This window comes from Geospiza fortis, unplaced genomic scaffold (assembly GCF_000277835.1).
Source record: "Geospiza fortis unplaced genomic scaffold, GeoFor_1.0 scaffold78, whole genome shotgun sequence".
NCBI lineage: Eukaryota > Metazoa > Chordata > Aves > Passeriformes > Thraupidae > Geospiza > Geospiza fortis.
In genome coordinates this window covers 2,310,636-2,327,590 of record NW_005054339.1, presented here as the reverse complement: position 1 = coordinate 2,327,590, position 16,955 = coordinate 2,310,636, and the positions used below count along the sequence as shown (strand labels likewise).

The 16,955-nt window shown below is 38.1% G+C and overlaps 1 protein-coding gene across 1 annotated transcript in view; it reads left to right on the top strand.

Annotated features, from left to right (window-relative positions):
- NISCH (nischarin) overlaps positions 1-16,955 on the top strand; it is a 22,863-nt gene that overhangs the window by 124 nt on the left and 5,784 nt on the right. Inside the window, 14 exon segments of the mRNA XM_031058189.1 lie at positions 3,211-3,259; positions 4,893-5,056; positions 6,401-6,496; positions 8,088-8,183; positions 8,497-8,652; positions 9,923-9,991; positions 10,437-10,622; positions 10,827-10,955; positions 11,378-11,491; positions 12,324-12,432; positions 15,001-15,122; positions 15,975-16,030; positions 16,512-16,951; positions 16,954-16,955. The exon segment at positions 16,954-16,955 is cut by the window's right edge and continues 824 nt beyond it. Coding sequence (XP_030914049.1) covers positions 4,907-5,056; positions 6,401-6,496; positions 8,088-8,183; positions 8,497-8,652; positions 9,923-9,991; positions 10,437-10,622; positions 10,827-10,955; positions 11,378-11,491; positions 12,324-12,432; positions 15,001-15,122; positions 15,975-16,030; positions 16,512-16,951; positions 16,954-16,955 — 1,725 coding nt within the window. The 5' untranslated portion in view covers positions 3,211-3,259; positions 4,893-4,906.

The following is a 16,955-nucleotide window of genomic DNA, read 5'->3' as shown; positions in this document are numbered from 1 at the left end:
CTTGAGGAGAATTCTGTGGAATCTTCATGAGTTTGCTGAAATGGTTTTTTTTCAACATTTTACACAATATAACAGCATATTTTTAAGATTTTTGATGCTGCTTTTTATTGCAGTAGACACTGTGCTGGGAAATAGTGTGGGCAGGGACTCTAAGAAGAAAAAATAAATGCTGGCAGGAGAATTGGAAGCTGTGAATAAATGTGAGGCTGAATTGGTTAGGCTGAAGTCAAAAGTGCTGGCTCTCAAATGAACATTGCATAATGGATCCACACCCCCCTACTTAGTGGCTAATGGTTGGAGCTGTGGTTCACACTGAAACAGTTTCCAGTAGCCCAAATGAAGAAAAATGATGCTTCTCTGTTGAAGAACAATGATGGAGCGGCCTTTGGAGAAATAACTCTAGCAGACAGAATGTTACGGTAAAGGATACTTGAAGCAAGAAGCAATTACTTGATTTCATGTTCAGATTGCAATTTGTTCATCTCTTGTGTATAGTTAGGCTTTTTTTGCAATATGGCATCGTGTTGTAAGGGGGAGAAGGAATTTCATCAAGAGGAAAAAGCACTGGAGAAGTGATTGGAAAGAAGGAGCAGTAACTGTTTTGGGGTGGGATGTCTTGAGAAGGCCCTTCAGGGTTTCATAGCTTCAGAAATTAGTCACCTGTGATCCATTAGGTGTTAATTAAGCTTTAGCAAAAAAAGAAAGCCTGGTTTAGTTATGTTACATGAACGTAATTATCCTGATGAGATTTCAGAGTTTGTTAGATAAAAATAGTAGAAGGTTTATTCCACAGTGTTGCTATTGCCTTGCAGACTTGAGAGAGAAGCACAGATTTGTAACTATCAAGCCCTCTGAGATGGATTTGTGGTTTTAAATTTATTCAAAATGTCTGACAATGCAGAGAGAATTCTGGTCAAATAAACCAAAATTCCAGTGATCACCAGCAAATTGCATAATTTTTCTGTTCTGTGCTCTATCTTGTAGATGACGTCTGTTTCCTTAAAGTTTCAGTGTTGTAACTTCCACGTGGTTTTTATGCAAGCAGAAGTTCTTCCTTGCCCCTGACTTATTTCTCAGGACTATTTTTTATCTCTAGTAATGTAATCTTCTTTTGCTTTTCCAAAGAGCTAGCAGTATTTGGATATGAATGCTTCCCTGTTTCTAAACTGATCTTGGATATTAAGAGCAAAGATGTTGCTCAATCTGCATTTCTTTGCTTTAGGGGGATCTGACTTAGTTGTAAACTCTATTGGTTTTTGTTTGGAACTTTAGAATACTTTTAAATATTTACCAAAAATGTGTTAATTATTCAGGAGAAAAGCTAAATATTTACCACAGTAATTCTACTGGAAAAAATGACCTTTCTGCAGAACTTTGATCTTTTAAAATATCTTCATTACCAGAAAACCCATGTACATACTGGAGCTATTATAATCCCTGATATTGCCTCATTAATTTATGTAGGAAGGCTACAATATTTTTGTCTATTCTTTTTTGCAGTATTTCCAGTAAGGATTATTTTATTTCATTTCCCAGGTTAATAGAACTAAATGGAGTCAAAATACCAGCCATTGATACATTAAAGTCACTTTGAAGCCTTTTGTTGTTCTTGGGTACAGCCTAGCAAAGAGAAACAGTTGCATGTGACAGCAATGTAGAACTTTATTGTTACTTTGACATTGAAAAGGATTTCTGCTGTGATATGGGGATGCTTATTTTGTTGCATGGTCTTTGTCATCTTAGAAGATTGGGTTTGTTAACTTACATGTAGAAGGTTTTGCAGGAAGTGCATTGAGTACCCACAAACTGCTATTCAGAGACACCTGCAAACAATAGACTTCTGTGGGTGTGATGCATTTAAGTAGTTACAGCTAAGACAGAAGTCTCTTGTAGATCTGACAGAGGAATAGAGTTCCTTTTTTTTTTGCCTGCTAGTCACTGAACAATCTAAGTCATAATCTTGTTCCAATTATAAATGTGGAAAAAAATTTGGCTGTATGTTCCAGATGACAAAAGAGATACAGAGTAGAGTTTTCAATTAAGTCTGTGCTTGCCAGATGAGTGTAACTGGCTTATTCAAATGTGAACCAGAATTGTTTAATTTTGTTTGGAATACAGCTTTGAGCTTGTTGTTCTGAAAACTATGGCGTGGAGGCTTTGTTCATCCTCAGTGAATGGGGTTTCAGTTGCACTAAGAATGTGATGTTCTAAAATCCTTGCCTCATCAAATGAACTGAGCTGTCTGCTGCAGATGTCCTGTGGATGTATTCCCTTGTTATGAATCATGAGGTATTTGTCAGCAAAGTAAACTCATGAAATATTCATGTGGCAATGATCCATAATATCTGTTCATACATTGCAGCTACCTTAAAATGTTTGTCTAGGGGAAGCTTCACCCTCACATACGGTTTTATTTTGTTCTTTTTGTGGGCCTTTGAAAGGGAGCTGTTGGAAGTGCTCAGAACTATTTCTGGACTTGCACAGAGCATTTGCCTTTTGTGGAGAGAGGTGTGCCCAGGTGGGAAATACTTGTATTGATCCTTGTGCACCTGCAGATTCAGAAAGTACAAATCCCTGCACTGAGAGTTTTCAGGCTTTCATGCTGGAGCCAGCAGTGCCAGGAGTGGAGGTTGAGCACCTGGGTGGGTCCAGGAGGGGAAGAGGGATGATGAGAAGAGCAGGGATTTGCATTACTTTGCAGCAAACATAGTAGAGTTGAAGTCCAGAAGACTACTTACATTTTACATCTCTTTTTTTTTTCTGTAGACATGTTAATCTAAAGCATTCTCTGTGTTAGTGATATTCTGAGGAAATGTTGAGTGTTTGAGGCATTAGGATAGTCTTAATGTTCAAATTTGAAGAACACTACACTTGTAACATGCCCAGTTGGACTAATGATGGCTTGTAATAACTTGCTCTAGTTGCTGCTGGCCTTTTATTAATGTGTGCAGAATGGGATTATTTAAATGTAGTTCACTGTCTTTCATCTTGGAAGTGAAAATCATATGAAATAAAACATTGTCAAGTAATTTTTTCAAGTTACAAACAAATCTATAAAACAATCACCCCAGATTTCAGTTAAAAAAAAAAAAACCAAAAAATTGTCCTCTCTACCACAGCAAAAAAAGGATACTTCACTAAAGGTCCAAATTAAAAAATTGGAACTATAAGATGCAAATAACACTTATTGCAATGGTTTATTGTTTGCAGGAGATCAATGGGATCACTGCTGCATTGGCTGAAGAGCTCTTTCACAAAGGTAAGCAACTTGCAGTATTTATCCAGGAATGTTTTCCTCTCTGTTCATGCATTCACATGTCTTTCATATTTTACCTCCAGACAATGAGATCTGATCTTCCATATTCAACTGATACTTTTTCTCCCCCTTCTTTCTTTTTGTCTTTTTCTTGCTGCTTGCACTTTAATTCAAGCTGCATTTTGTGAGGAGCTGCAACAGTCTTGCAGCCACTGTTGGAAAGAAGAAATTGGTGAATGTATGTTTTGCAAAGAGCCTCCTTGTCTGTGTCCTTAAGAGACAGGATGTGGCAGTGGTGATCAGGAGCTTTTGCTAAGCTCTCTGTCTCAGTGTGTTTTAGTGTAACCTGTAAGGAAGCTTGGTCTGTGTTAGTGAGTCCTGACAGTCTGTGTATTAAATGCAAGAGATCACTTTGGATATCTAAATATTATTCTTCCAGAATTCAGGAAACAGGAGACCTTCTGGTCAGTTAATTTAAGGGTGTGCTTTTCTGAGGCTGGCAGATGAAAATGAAATGCTCTTACTGTAACTACAACAGCTCTGGGCTGCTCCATTAACAGCAGGAGGCATGTGAAAGGATTAATCCCTGCTATTTTTGTTTTGAAGGACGTGCAAGATGTTACTTTATAATTCCAGTTGGCTGAGGTGTGGTAGGCATGATAGGTGAAGCATGTTTCAGCAATGCTGTTTCAGATTTTCTGACAGAAAGTTACCTTTAGGTGAAACCACCTCAGAGAGTCCATTCAGTGAATTTTGGAATATCTAAAGCTTGTGAAGAAATCTTTGCTGGCTTTCTAGTGCCTGCAGTCTCACTGATATGAGAATTGATGTGTCACTGACTGCTCTGTATTAGTGTAATCTTCCAGTAATGTATGTGCAGCTGGACTCTTGGACTTGATCCCACTGAAGCTGAAGGGAATTTTACCCCTCAGAGCATTTCTGAGAACTCTGCTTATCACAAAAGCTGATGCTGTTTTGTCCATGAAGTCAAACTGGTGTCCCTAAAAGGAAGAAAGATATTCATTCCATGTGTGTGTTCCAACTGCTGTAGCCTACATCAAGCTTATGGTGCCTTCAGAGAGGCTTTTATGTGCTGCTTCCTGCTGTTCCTACTGTTAAATTGGATTGTGAAATTATAATTAGATAAGGCATTTTCTGTTCTGGGCATTTGCTTTGGTACTAGCATGCAGAAAATCCCCATGCTTTCAAATGTGTTTTCAAAAAACCACATTTACTACAATTCTGCATTTAGGCAGCATAGCAAAAGATCTGAGGTCTGTATTTTAGATAGCAGGTGCTGTGTTGTCTTAATAGAAAAAACCTAACTGCTATAAACTTAAGAGATATCTCAGAAAAAGTTTCATAACTCTTACATTATGTAAAGGAACTTTGATTCCAGTCTTGTTCAGACCAAGGGAAATTTACCATTAATTGTCCATTAGGAACTTCAGGCCTGTATCATGAATGCCCACTTGAATACCTGAATTATTTTGGTGTTAAAAAAATTATTTTGCTGCCTCAATTTTCATCTTAGAGTACAAATGACAAACCTGTATCACTGCATTTCCCATCTACCATTTATTCCTGTGTGAGCCTTGCAACATTGTGTTTGATCCTGAGCTACTCTGTTTTTCAGGAGAGCAGCTCTTAATGGCTGGAGAAGTCTTCACCATCAGGCCCTTGCAGTTGTATGCTGTTACTCAGCAGCTGCTGCAGGGCAAACCTACCTGTGCTAATGGAGATGCCAAAACAGATCTTGGGCATATTCTGGATTTCACTTGTAGACTCAAGTATCTAAAGGTGAGGTCAATGTTAAATAGGTGTTTATGCTGCCAACCTTTAATCCATGCTGTCTCTAGCCAAGGTGTTTGTGTGTGATGTGGTCTTTTCAGCAATGCCCTCTGTATAGATGCAGCCACAAAATCCTGCTGGGTGCCAGCAGGGATGGGTAAAGAAATAAATATTGACCTTTTCAACCTTGCTTTCTTTGCAAGCACTATATATGAATACATGTGCATATATGCACCTGTATAAATTTTGCCCCGTTTCTCACTGTCTGACTGCATCTGAGAGTTAAAAATAAAATCCTAAAAAGTGCCTCAGTTTCATAGAAGGCCCTGAAATTCTAGCTAAAATGCCATTTCAGAATAAATGTAAAATGGCCTCAGAATAGATCATTTTTGTCAGGAGACAATTTGACCTTTTTTTCTACCAAATAAATGAATTAGACTTTCCCTGAAGTAATTTTTTAACACTGCTTGCTATGACTCAAAAACTCATTTTAGCCCCTTTATTGCATGAGGAACTGCCTTTTAACTGTGTAGTGTGTTCAAAGCTGAAATCAAATGGTGGATCAGGGAAGCAAAGCCACAGCTGTGCTGATGTTCCTGGGGCTCCTCAGTTGCCTTTGTCATCCCCTGTTTGTATAGAATCCTCTAAAGGGAGGATTTTCTGGCTGGAGAAGAGCTTATTGTTTAGAAAAATCAGCATCTGCAGAATTTCTAGCCCTTCTGAATGCTTGTGAGTGGGCACATTCAGAACTTGTAAGATACATAAAACCAGAGAAAACTCTTTGAGTTTTCTCTCAAAATTCTATTCACAGCAAACATAATGAAGCCACCTGCTTTTTGTGCTGCTGACATGCTCTGAGGCCAGAATCCTATGACCGTATGGAAATACCAGCTGCATTTTTATTGATGTATCAGTGTAATGCTTGTTTTCTTCAAACCCATCTTGTCAATGCCTTCAACTTCATCCCTTGTAGTGGAATTAAAGACAGCGCTGACTTGGAGAGTTCACAAGTTTCATGGAAGTTGTTTTCAGTGAATTTTCTCTGATTTTCAGCTAAGAATGGAGCCTTCGTCAGGCTTGCTTATGATATTGCTTTTTGCATGCCCCATGTGCTACAGAATGCAAGCACAAGGTGGCACTTCAAGTTCAGTGCACTTAGCTGGAGCAACTAGTATTTGTTTTCCTGAAGAGTTAACCTACAAGTCTCCTGAATCATTTCATATTTGAAAAATTGCTTGGAACTTTGACTGTCTTTCCAAGCCACTGCCCTTGGGCCATTGCCTGTGTAAGACTGGAATGTGAACAAGTTGGATTGTGTACACTAACTCAGTTCTTTAATGTCTTGAATAACAGATCACTGGAACAGGGGGACCTTTTGGAACCAGTAACATTCAGGAGCATCTCTTGCCTTTTGATCTGTCTATTTTCAAATCACTTCATCAAATAGAGGTAGGGCTGAGATACTGCTCATATGTGCTCTGCAAATACCAGGGCTGCTGCCAATATTCAGAATTGGTGATTCTCTGCTTTGATTTGCTGCTGGAATTGGGGAATGCAGAGTTTAGCAGGACTGTTTCATTTGTGAAACAATGTTTTTTCACAAGTTTCGGAAATAAGGATACAACGTTTAAATTAGAAGACCTTGCACTGTGTGTATTTCCTAAAAAAACCCCCAGTTTCCAGTATTCTCACAAAACCTATCCCTGAGTGCCTTTCCACTGCCATAAAGAATTAACAAGTGGTTATAGTAGGATCCCCTATTACAAAGTGCTTTTTATTAGGGGGAAAAAAAAGGTATGTCAAGTATTTGTGAAAATGCCCTGACATTAATTTGTCAAAGTGCCCTTTTGGGTGTAGTGCTGCTTGCTTGATAATTTGCAGATGTTTTTCATTGCTCTGCTTGCAATATAAATACCAGGGTTTCTAGCAGTTTTCAATGGGCATTTTTTGAAATACCTTCTTGACCACTTCAGCTCTTTCCAGAGAGAGAGACTATCCAATTCTGTCATGCAGTCTGTGCACTTTTGGTGGATGCTGTACTTTTTCTAGTACATGAATGCTATTGTCTCATTGATATGAGACAATTGTTGGTTGAGAACTGAAGTATATTTCTGAAGTCAGTGATTTATTGTCATTCTCATATGGGAAAGAAACTACAATAGAGTGAGAGAGTCTAACACAGCAAAGAGGATAATGCAGAATTGTATCAATTTTCCCCTTTTCTGTGAGAATGAATATGAGGAAAAAAGATTTTAGATCTTGAATACTTTTGAAATTGTATGTTCATGAAAGGTTTTGGATTGACTGACAGTAGATGAACACTTTTATCCCAAAGTAAGCACTGTCCAAAAAGTAACAGTGGTGATCTGGGAAGAATTTTTTCAAGAATGACAGAGATTTTTCAATTTTTCATTGTGGTTTCTCTGATAAACCAGCAAATGTGCCAGCTCTCATGGTTGCACAATGTGTGTGACTGTCTTCAGAGAAGGACCTGGACAGACACTGTAGCAGATTTTCAGTAATGTTGTTTCAAATTGAGCTGCAGAAAAAGAGACTTTGTAATCTTAAACTTAGTCTGTGTAATTAGCTGACTGCAGGTCATTAGATTAGTGTCCTCACTTTCTAGGCATTTCTTTTTTCTTATAATAAAAAGGACATCTGATACTCAAATGAATGTGTCTGCAGGTAGAGTCATAGCTTGAAATAGATCTCTTTTAGGTAACAGTAAAAATGCTGTGACCTCTTCAATCACCTGGGTAGTTTCACCTTGAATACATGAGACAGTGGAAAGTCAGTGGAGAAGCTTTGTTTAATTATATGTTTGAATTTCATTTTTCTGTAGTTATGTCTCTAATTTCTTGCTTTAGTTTTGCCAAGTGTCAGTGTTTCTGACCTGATAATCTCAGGAGATTTTAAGGAAATGCTGTAACTACTTTGCAGATTGCTGTAGAGTCTGCTGTTGAAGCTTTCAGCTATCTCTTTCGTGTCTCATTTGTCTGTCCTAACATTTCTGACTTTGTAATGTAATTTTTTTAAATAGATCAGTCATTGTGGGGGAAAGCTTATCAAAGGGCTGACTTCATCAAAACATGCTCTGGCCACACTGAGTGTTCGATTTTCAGCAACATCAATGAAGGTAAGAGCAAGTTCCTCCCTCTGGTGAGTGTTCAAAGCATGTGCAAAACCAACATGCTCAATGGGGAAATATCCATTTGGAGTTCATGGAGTTTTCTGTACTGCCTGTTGCAGGTTCTGTTTTTAAAACCATGGAACACTAAGGGTTTTCTAAATTTACAGAATCTCAAGTTTCAGTGAGGGAAGTGTTTGGATGTGTCCCTTCACAGGGACACTTGTGATGCTTGCTTACATGGGATTGTTGGCATAGTTTCCAAATCCATTAGCTTTCCCTGAAGATGTAAACCAAATGTTGGTGTCCCTCTCTTAAATAGGAAATCCTGGTGCCTGAGGCCTCTGAGTTTGATCACTGGGAGCCAGAGGATGCACTGGATTCAAGTTGTCCAGTGACAGCAATTATCCCAACCTGGAGAACTTTAACAACTTTGGACATGAGTCACAACAGCATCTCTGAAATTGATGACTCAGTGGTAAGAAGTATTTTTAATTTGTGGAAAAAAGTATTACTTATCTGTGGCACATTATACACAGCAAGGATTTTGGATTTGCTCTACTGCTTTTTCTGGAGAATTTTCAGTTACACTTTGTTGGTTATCTATCCAAGTTAATGCTTAGGAGATTTGTTCTATAAGAACTTCATTTCCTTTGCTAAAGGAGAGTACTTTTGTCATTTTGTGTTCTGTAGGCATTTCCATGAATTCTCACTTTTTGAAATATGCTTTTACTGTTTGCCTTGGCTGTAGGAGCCAATTAGAATTTTTTTTAATTTTTTTTTTAAAGAAAAAACACCTCATGGCTCAACTTCGGAGCAGTTATCAAGGCTGGAGTTTCCTGCATATTTAAAAATGTATGACTTGCTGGCAGCTTTCTTGACATCAAAACAATATGAAAAGCATGAAAACAAAATTTGGAGTATTTTGCCAGTACTTTAAAATTTTGTTTTGCAAATCAGCTATTAAGAAAAAAATTAACATTCATCACAAGAGCATGGTAAAATATGAACAAAGCTTTTTACTTGAGCTACTCTTGTGAAGCAGGAAATAGTTACATGTGTAGTTCAACCAGACATCATAGACTTGGAGCGTAATTATCTTGTTCATAATTTTTTGTGATGTAGATTTAAGATGCTTCAGGTCTGTGTGCAGGTCTTAACTGGCCTGTTGAGGCAAATCAATTTGGAGATTACAACCAAAATAAAGCAGATGCAAAACACTGATGTCAGAATTCAGCATCAAGTTCAAGGTTTGAGACCTCCAAAAGTAAAAGGATTTTTTAGTTAAAATGCATTTTCTACAAGTTTGTGTGACCTTGTAGTTGTTGGCTGGTGTAATCAGTAATGGACTTACTCTAGGTTTTGGTACTACTGTCTTTATCCAGGTTTGTGTGTAGCATAAATCCCCTGGTTTATCTGTTTGCTAAGACCGGAGCAGCATTAGTGAGTTTTATCTATAATTAGTGGGGATAAGCTAGGAGAAATTATTTGTCTTCAGTAAGAAACCAGGTTTTAGATTAAAACTGAATGGTGCACCTTAGAGTAACCTGGTTTTCTTAAGAGCAGGACTCAGCTCTTTTTTGACCCTAGTCACACAGAATGCTTTCTTAATGCCAGAAGCTGGGAAGAGAGACTGTGTTGGATAACACCTTTCCATTGCTTTTGTTGGTCAGAAGATGCTGAAGGAAGTGTGGCCTGACTTAAAACTAAAGTGCATTTAACACATGTGGGGTTTTTTTCCCTTCTAGAAATTAATTCCAAAGATTGAGTTCCTGGATTTGAGTCACAATGGGGTGTCTGTGGTGGAAAATTTACAGGTAAGTGATGCATTTGAAGATGAATTTTTTACCCAAATGCCTGAGGGCTTAGAACACAGATTTTCATGCTTCAGAATTTTGTTGCTCATCTTCATGGAGAGTAGTTTCAGCCCAAATAGCTGCTTGTTTGTAACATCAAGTACTCTTTTAGTGATGCATTTCTTAACTGCTCTGGGATGTTTTAATTTCTTTGCCAATATTGACATACATTTAGTTCTTAACTAAATTCATTCACTGCCAGCTGTATATGTGGGTTAGTAAAAATGCAGTGGAGGAAATTCCATTTCTACAGGCTTTAACCTTTGTAATGAACAGTTTCAGGTCATGTCTTTCATGCTATGTAGTGTCCAGAAAACACTGTTGCACAATAAAATGAGCCAGCTATAAGATAGCATCTTAGTTCATTTTAATTGGTGTATGACATGAATTTTCTGTGCTATTGTAGCATCTGTACAACCTTGTTCACCTGGACTTATCCTACAACAAACTTACATCACTAGAAGGTGTTCACACAAAACTGGGAAACATCAAAACTCTGAATTTAGCAGGAAATCAACTGGAAAGGCTGTGTGGTCTTAACAAACTGTACTCATTAGTCAACTTGGATCTGAGCAACAACAAAATAGAACAGGTAACTGTTGACTTTTGGTGTCAAAATGTGTCGTAGATCAGAAGCAATTTCTTTTAGTGGATCTAACTGCAGATAAATAAAAGTGGCTGTAGTGATTTTTCCTGGTTGTTGTTTGTATGTAATCTATGGAAGAAATGCTCGGTCTGTGTGCTCATTTTCATTTTGCCAGTGTGTATTCATCCTTTTATTCTCAAATACTTTCAGATTGATGAAGTAAAAAATATCGGTGGCCTGCCATGCTTGGAGAAGGTGATGTTATCCAGCAACCCGCTGAGCATCATCCCTGATTACCGCACCAAAGTCCTCGCTCAGTTTGGAGACAGAGCCTCAGAGGTGAGCCCAGGGCTGCTCTTCTCCCCCTCCCTTCTGCCTGGGCAGGGAAGTGCTGCAAATGCTCTGAAAACCTGATGAGTTTTCAGTGTGCATTGGAGAAGGTGTATAGAGAGTGAAACCTTATTAACGTTACTCAGCTGTGCTCCGGGATCTAAATGAGACTTTACTCTGCCTCATTGGGTAACAGTCTGTTAATATTGAAACACTGTTGTGCTGGAATGGTGTTACACTTACCAAACATTGCTGAGTTTGCATTAAAGTGATGTTAGCTCAAGGTCTAATGTGGCAATTGTTTCTGTGTAATGGTTACAAAGATGCACATGGTTTGTATTGAGTTTATGGTAATTTTTGATGATTCCATTAATAAAAATTAGAGAATGCCTCATTTTCAATACTTTTAGATATTTTAACTTTTTTTTTAGGTTTGTTTGGATAACACTGTTACCACAGAAAAGGAGCTAGACACAGTGGAAGTGCTAAAAGCTATTCAAAAAGCAAAGGAGGTGAAATACAAACTCAGCAACTCTGATAAAAAGGTGAGTCTGGTGCTGTGAGAGAAGTATAATGTGCAGCTTACAAAGCCTTAAAAAATTACTTCTACAGGTTAGATGTAAGCAGAATGCAGTGAATTTTCCTTAGCATTAAAAATTTTATGCTTTGTGTTTTAATGTGATATGAACTTTTAATGTTGCCTCTTTTTCCTATTTAGTTTTCAATGCATTTTTGGTAGTTATCTGACCTTCTGTTTGTGGGCTGGCTCGGGAGAGAGGAAGTGGGAGGAAAAGATAAAATTACTTAATGGTGTACACAGTGAATTCACAGTTGACCTTAACAGCCGTATTTTGTATCTTACACAAGTATTTCAGAGCTGTGATTTTACTGCTTGTGTTGCAGAGTACTGAGATTACTTCCCCAAACTTTCTTCCTGTGGGTATTCAGCAGTGGGAGAGAATCAGAAATCTGAATTCTCCTTGCCTTCCCTCATACCTGGCTGTGTGCTGTGTAGTTGGTTAGTCTTGGTTTGGAAATCAGTGTAGGGACAGAAGAGGTTCTGTCCCTACAATGTAGAAATCCTGTTTTCATTCTTTTGACTTGTGATGCTGCCAATTCTGTCAATACAGTGATTAGTCAGTGATCAGAATGACTTCTCTAAAAGGATTCTTAGTGGAATTCCACCTAGTGTGAAAAACGAGACTTAGAGGAGGTGACCACTCCCACCACCCCCTACCAAAAAGGAAAAAAAAAAGCTGGCACTAACTTTCCTTTTACTAAAATTGAGAAAGCTTGTGTGGACTTACTTTAGTTCAGGATCTCATGTGTCCTGTGTATTTAGTTTTTTCTTTAATTGCTGCGTACTTTCTTTATTAGATCAGTGAGGACTCCAGGCTCACTGCTGCCAGCTCCAAATCAAACTGTTCTTCTCTTACTGTTCGTCCTTCCTCTCCCTCTCTGCCTCGTCCTGTCAGCTCCAGCCAAGGTAATCATGTATGTATCGTGCTGCTGGGCTGAGCCTCTTGGTTCTGCTTTTCTAAGCTGCATTGATATACATGAATATTATGTGCATGGATTTAGGGCTTTCAAGACAAACACAAAGATGTGGTAGAATTGGCTTTGAAAGTGAAAGTTGTATGGAATGTGACTCAGCAAAACCTACCTGTAGTTCCCAGTAGTGGTTAAATATCTAGAGTGAGAATTTGGGTACAGGACTTTTTACTGCATCATCCTGCAGAGGACTAGATGCCACTTCCAGGTTTAGAGTCATGCCTTAATGGAAAACTGTGGCATAGAGAGAAATATTTTAAAATTGCTTCACTACTCATTCTTGGTCTGCAAAATGTGAGCTCAAGCAGCATATGTTCCATTAGTGCTTTTTGCAAGAGCTGCATTTCTGTCACACCAGGAGGAAGATAGAGAAAGGAGATGAGTAAAAGACACCTGTGGGATTAGTGTTCTGGCTGAGCCGGTGATTTCAGCACATCTGTTGTGCTCTATAGTACCTGCTGACCTCACCTCAAGTTTTTTTACTCTGTGTTTCAAATGAATGTGCCTGCAGCATTAGGAACTTAGAAGAATGACTTAACTTTCCTCTTAAGCCCATAGTACTGACTTATGTGAATATTCACTTTTGACTGAGAAAAAGAGATAGAAATACTTGCTGGTTTTGGCTTTTGTCTGATTGAAAAGTGCAATAGAATATGCATAGTGAGAGAAGACTTCGTACCCGTCTAAAAGAGCTGGGATTATCTTCTCGATTTCTTGGGGGGCACAGCTTCCTCTTGCCATTAATCAGTGGATTGGTGGATAAGGGAGAGAAGCATCCCTGAGGAGCTTGATCTTTGGAAAAAGTCCATTGCTGTGACTTCTGCAGAATCAGCAGAGGTTTCCTAGTCCACTCTAGAAAAATGAAAGTATTCTGACAGCATTTGATTAAGGGGCAGACACCTACATACACATTTAGTTGCTATTTATGTACTTTGCCTTTGTAGCCCTTCTAGATCATTTTTCATCTGCAGAAAAAATGCCAGGTTTTCCAAAATCAAGTAAATGCTCACTTTAACATATTAAGCACTTGACAAACTGTCTCAATTCTGTAACTATGTAAAAACCTGCAGTTTTATACAGGACTTGCTGTAAAAATGTATGTCAGCAACCCCTGGGACTGTTTAAATTATTTATCAATAGATCTTTTTCTACTACAGTAAATGTTTAGGAGCAAACAAAACTTGGGAGAAAAGAAAATACAGATCTTTCTAAAGGACTTAGGAGTTCTATAGAGTGGTATGAGAGTCAAGATTTATTTACTGTAGTCCTTTTCCACAAAATTCCTTCAGTAGAATTTTGGGGAAGGCTTTTATGAATAATGGGAAAATGAGGGCTGTGCAGGCTGTTTCTTGGCTTCAACAATAAAAATTTATTATTTGCTACATATCTAACTATGAAGGGTTGCTTTCAAAATACCAGTTTTGAGAAATCTATTTTAAAGAAAATGGAAATATGCTAAGCAATTAGTTTCACTGTTAGACCTTAAGTCATGAATAATGGAATTAATTTCCTAATGTGCTGTTTCTATGAATTGTTTTTTCTGCATTTTCTAAGACACCGTCTGTTTCCATAACATATTATTCATACTTAATGTCATTGGGAAGTGGCTTATGGAAAAAGATTAAATATTTATATAGGAAACAGAAAATCAAAAATAATGCTGTCATGTTCTGGTTTTCCTGTCAATTTGAGTTTCCTTCTTGCTAACACAGTATTTTGTTCAAGTAATAAATACCTCTTGTGTTTCCTCTGACCATGAGATGTCTTGGTGTAATCTGCTGAACTTTACCATCAATCCAGAAAGATACGTACAGGTTTTTTATGCTCAAGCCAGAAACATGTCCACACTGTAATTTTGTTGATTATTTTCATATTTAAATACTTGAGCTGGCTGGCTCAGTGGCAATACTGAAAATTGATTTGCTCTGTTGTGCCAGTTCGATGCTGTGAATATCAAACTGGCAAAAAGTCAAACCTCCCTGAGAATGTTGCCTTATGTTCACTCATTATAAGTTTTTACTGATGATTCAGCTTTGAACCGTTGAAAAAGGTTCCAAATAAGGTGAGATAATATCTAAAGTGGCATTTGAGAGATCAGAGCTTCTCTGTCTGGTTGAAGGATGTACACAGATATTACAGATATTGTTCAATTGAAGCTTGCAGAAATTTGGGAGTGTGCTACAAGGTTCATGAAGAGTGCCCTGCCAGCCTAGCAGCTGACTAGTTCTGTTAAAACTGAGCTGTGTCAAGATTTCTTACACCAGAATTTGAGATTGAAATTGATTTTTAGTTTGAGAAAGAAGCTGAAGCAGTCATTTTTAATCAAACTAAAATTCTGCTTGCTTTTTTGTCCTGGCTATTGTGTGAAGAGATCCTTTAGCTTTAATGATTTATGATTAGATCTTAATTATGCAGTTTTAATTCCACTTGATTGGCAAATACTATAAGACATTTATTTTTGGTTTACTTCAGTGATTTAAAGAGCTGTTTATGTTTATTCTAGAAATAATTTGTGAAGAAACAGTCCTAGCCAGCAGTTTTTTGCAATCCAGTGATTCGACTCCTACAGACCATACAGTTCCCCAGAGATGCTTTGAAATACCAGACTCCAGATGTAAAATTCAGGTAATTGCTACATTTCTGTTTATATTATAGTATTTTTAAAAGCTTTTGCAAACTTATTTCTGATGTTAAATTTAGATTATCATAGTAATCCATAGCAAAGAGGTTTTTTGCTTCTCAGAGCTATTTTAGTGGAAAAGGAAGCAGCCCCAAATTTGATTCAAGGATGCTTGGTCCAGCTTATAAATTGAATGCAGAATCCAAGTTTACCAGAGTTGCAGAGAACTGTTGTAACTATGGCTTTGAGGTGTTTACCCAGTACTAGTATAACATCATTTAACAGCCATTTAGATGCTGAGTGTAAGAATTGTGTCTTATCATATTACAGTATCAGTTTTTGAAAGGCAGTTCTCTTGCAAGAACCTTCTCCCTGTCAATAGGCAATGGCCTTAATTTGTCTTCTTCAATCTCCTCCTGTCTGATAACTTCTGGTTTGTGATTTCATTTGTGGTATTGGAAGCACTCTTCATATGCATGGCTTCAAGGAATAAGACAGGAAGACTTGATGTCTTTTCCTTTGCTACCAGCGTAGTTGGTCTTTGTCAGGTTCACTTAGTGTTTGGCTTCATGTTACACTAATTCACTAAAAGTTTGTAAAGTGCTGAAATGCCTGGGTCACAGGTTGGATCTGTTCTCAGGTCAGCAGCAGAGCTCATTCTTCTTCTGCCTTAGCTGAATGCCCAGCCTAAAGCAAACATTATTTCTGAGTCCTCAAAGGATGACTGTTAAGCTCCCTATGAAAACAGCAGGACTTGGCCAGCTTTAAAAAGCTTGAGCCAGCATTAACTTTGCTTCTCATGTGTGCTGAACTCTTAAGTAGTTTACAGCTTCCTGATGTTACTTTCTTCTCCTTAGGCACCTGCCTCTTCATTGACTTCATGCAAAGATTATGGTGGTGGTCATCATGTGTGGTAAGCTACATAAATAAATTCTGGTTTAAATCCTTGTTAGCTTTAGGGTAATAACAGTGGATACTGTTTTCTTAAACACAGCCTTTAAGGCAAAACAGTCTCTTTCATTGTATTCTGCCTCTGGTTTTTTGAACCAAAAATATGTTTTTAACCTTTGAACCCTGGAATGCAGCTGGTGGTTTCAAAACCAGCAATAGCTGTATTGTCTAGTCCTTTAGCTTGTGAGGTTGTGCTTACTGGGGATGGGAAAGGAAAGGGGAGTTAAACATTTTAGTTTTTACTTTCTATAGAATTACACGCTACCAGCCTTTAAAATCAATGCCTGTGCAGTACAAAGGTGTTCTACAAAATTACATTGATTTAACTGTATTAGCAAGAGCAAATATCAAAGTTCTGAGAAGCAGCACCATGAATTGTAGGTAGCCATAACTGTTTTTAAACTCAAGTTTGTACTTACTATGACTTCTTCTCTCTTTTGAAGTTTGGAGAGAGAACACTGTGCAGTGCCTGACCCCTGTAACACCATCATCTTGCCTTTTAATTGTATGTCCTACACTGCCACCAACCAAGACTTTATCCAGCACCTTTCTGCCTCGATAGTGCAGGCTGTGCAGAAATCTGCCCCCTCTCCCACAGAGAATAAAGGAAGCCCTGTGGGTAATTCCACAACCACAGACAAAGCAGATGGATATTTTGAAATGGGACTTCATGAAGGAAATCAGACTTTTGAGTTCAGCACTACTTTGGATGCTCAATCATCTGACAACATAGCAGTGGAGAGTGTTGACATAGTCAAAATTCTCTGGAGCTTTTCAATTCACATTCATAAAGGACTCAGACAGTTTGCTTCCTGTTTGGTTTTGACCGATGAGATGCTAGCTGTGTTTGAGATTCCTCATCAGGAATTGAGAGGAAATTGCCAGCA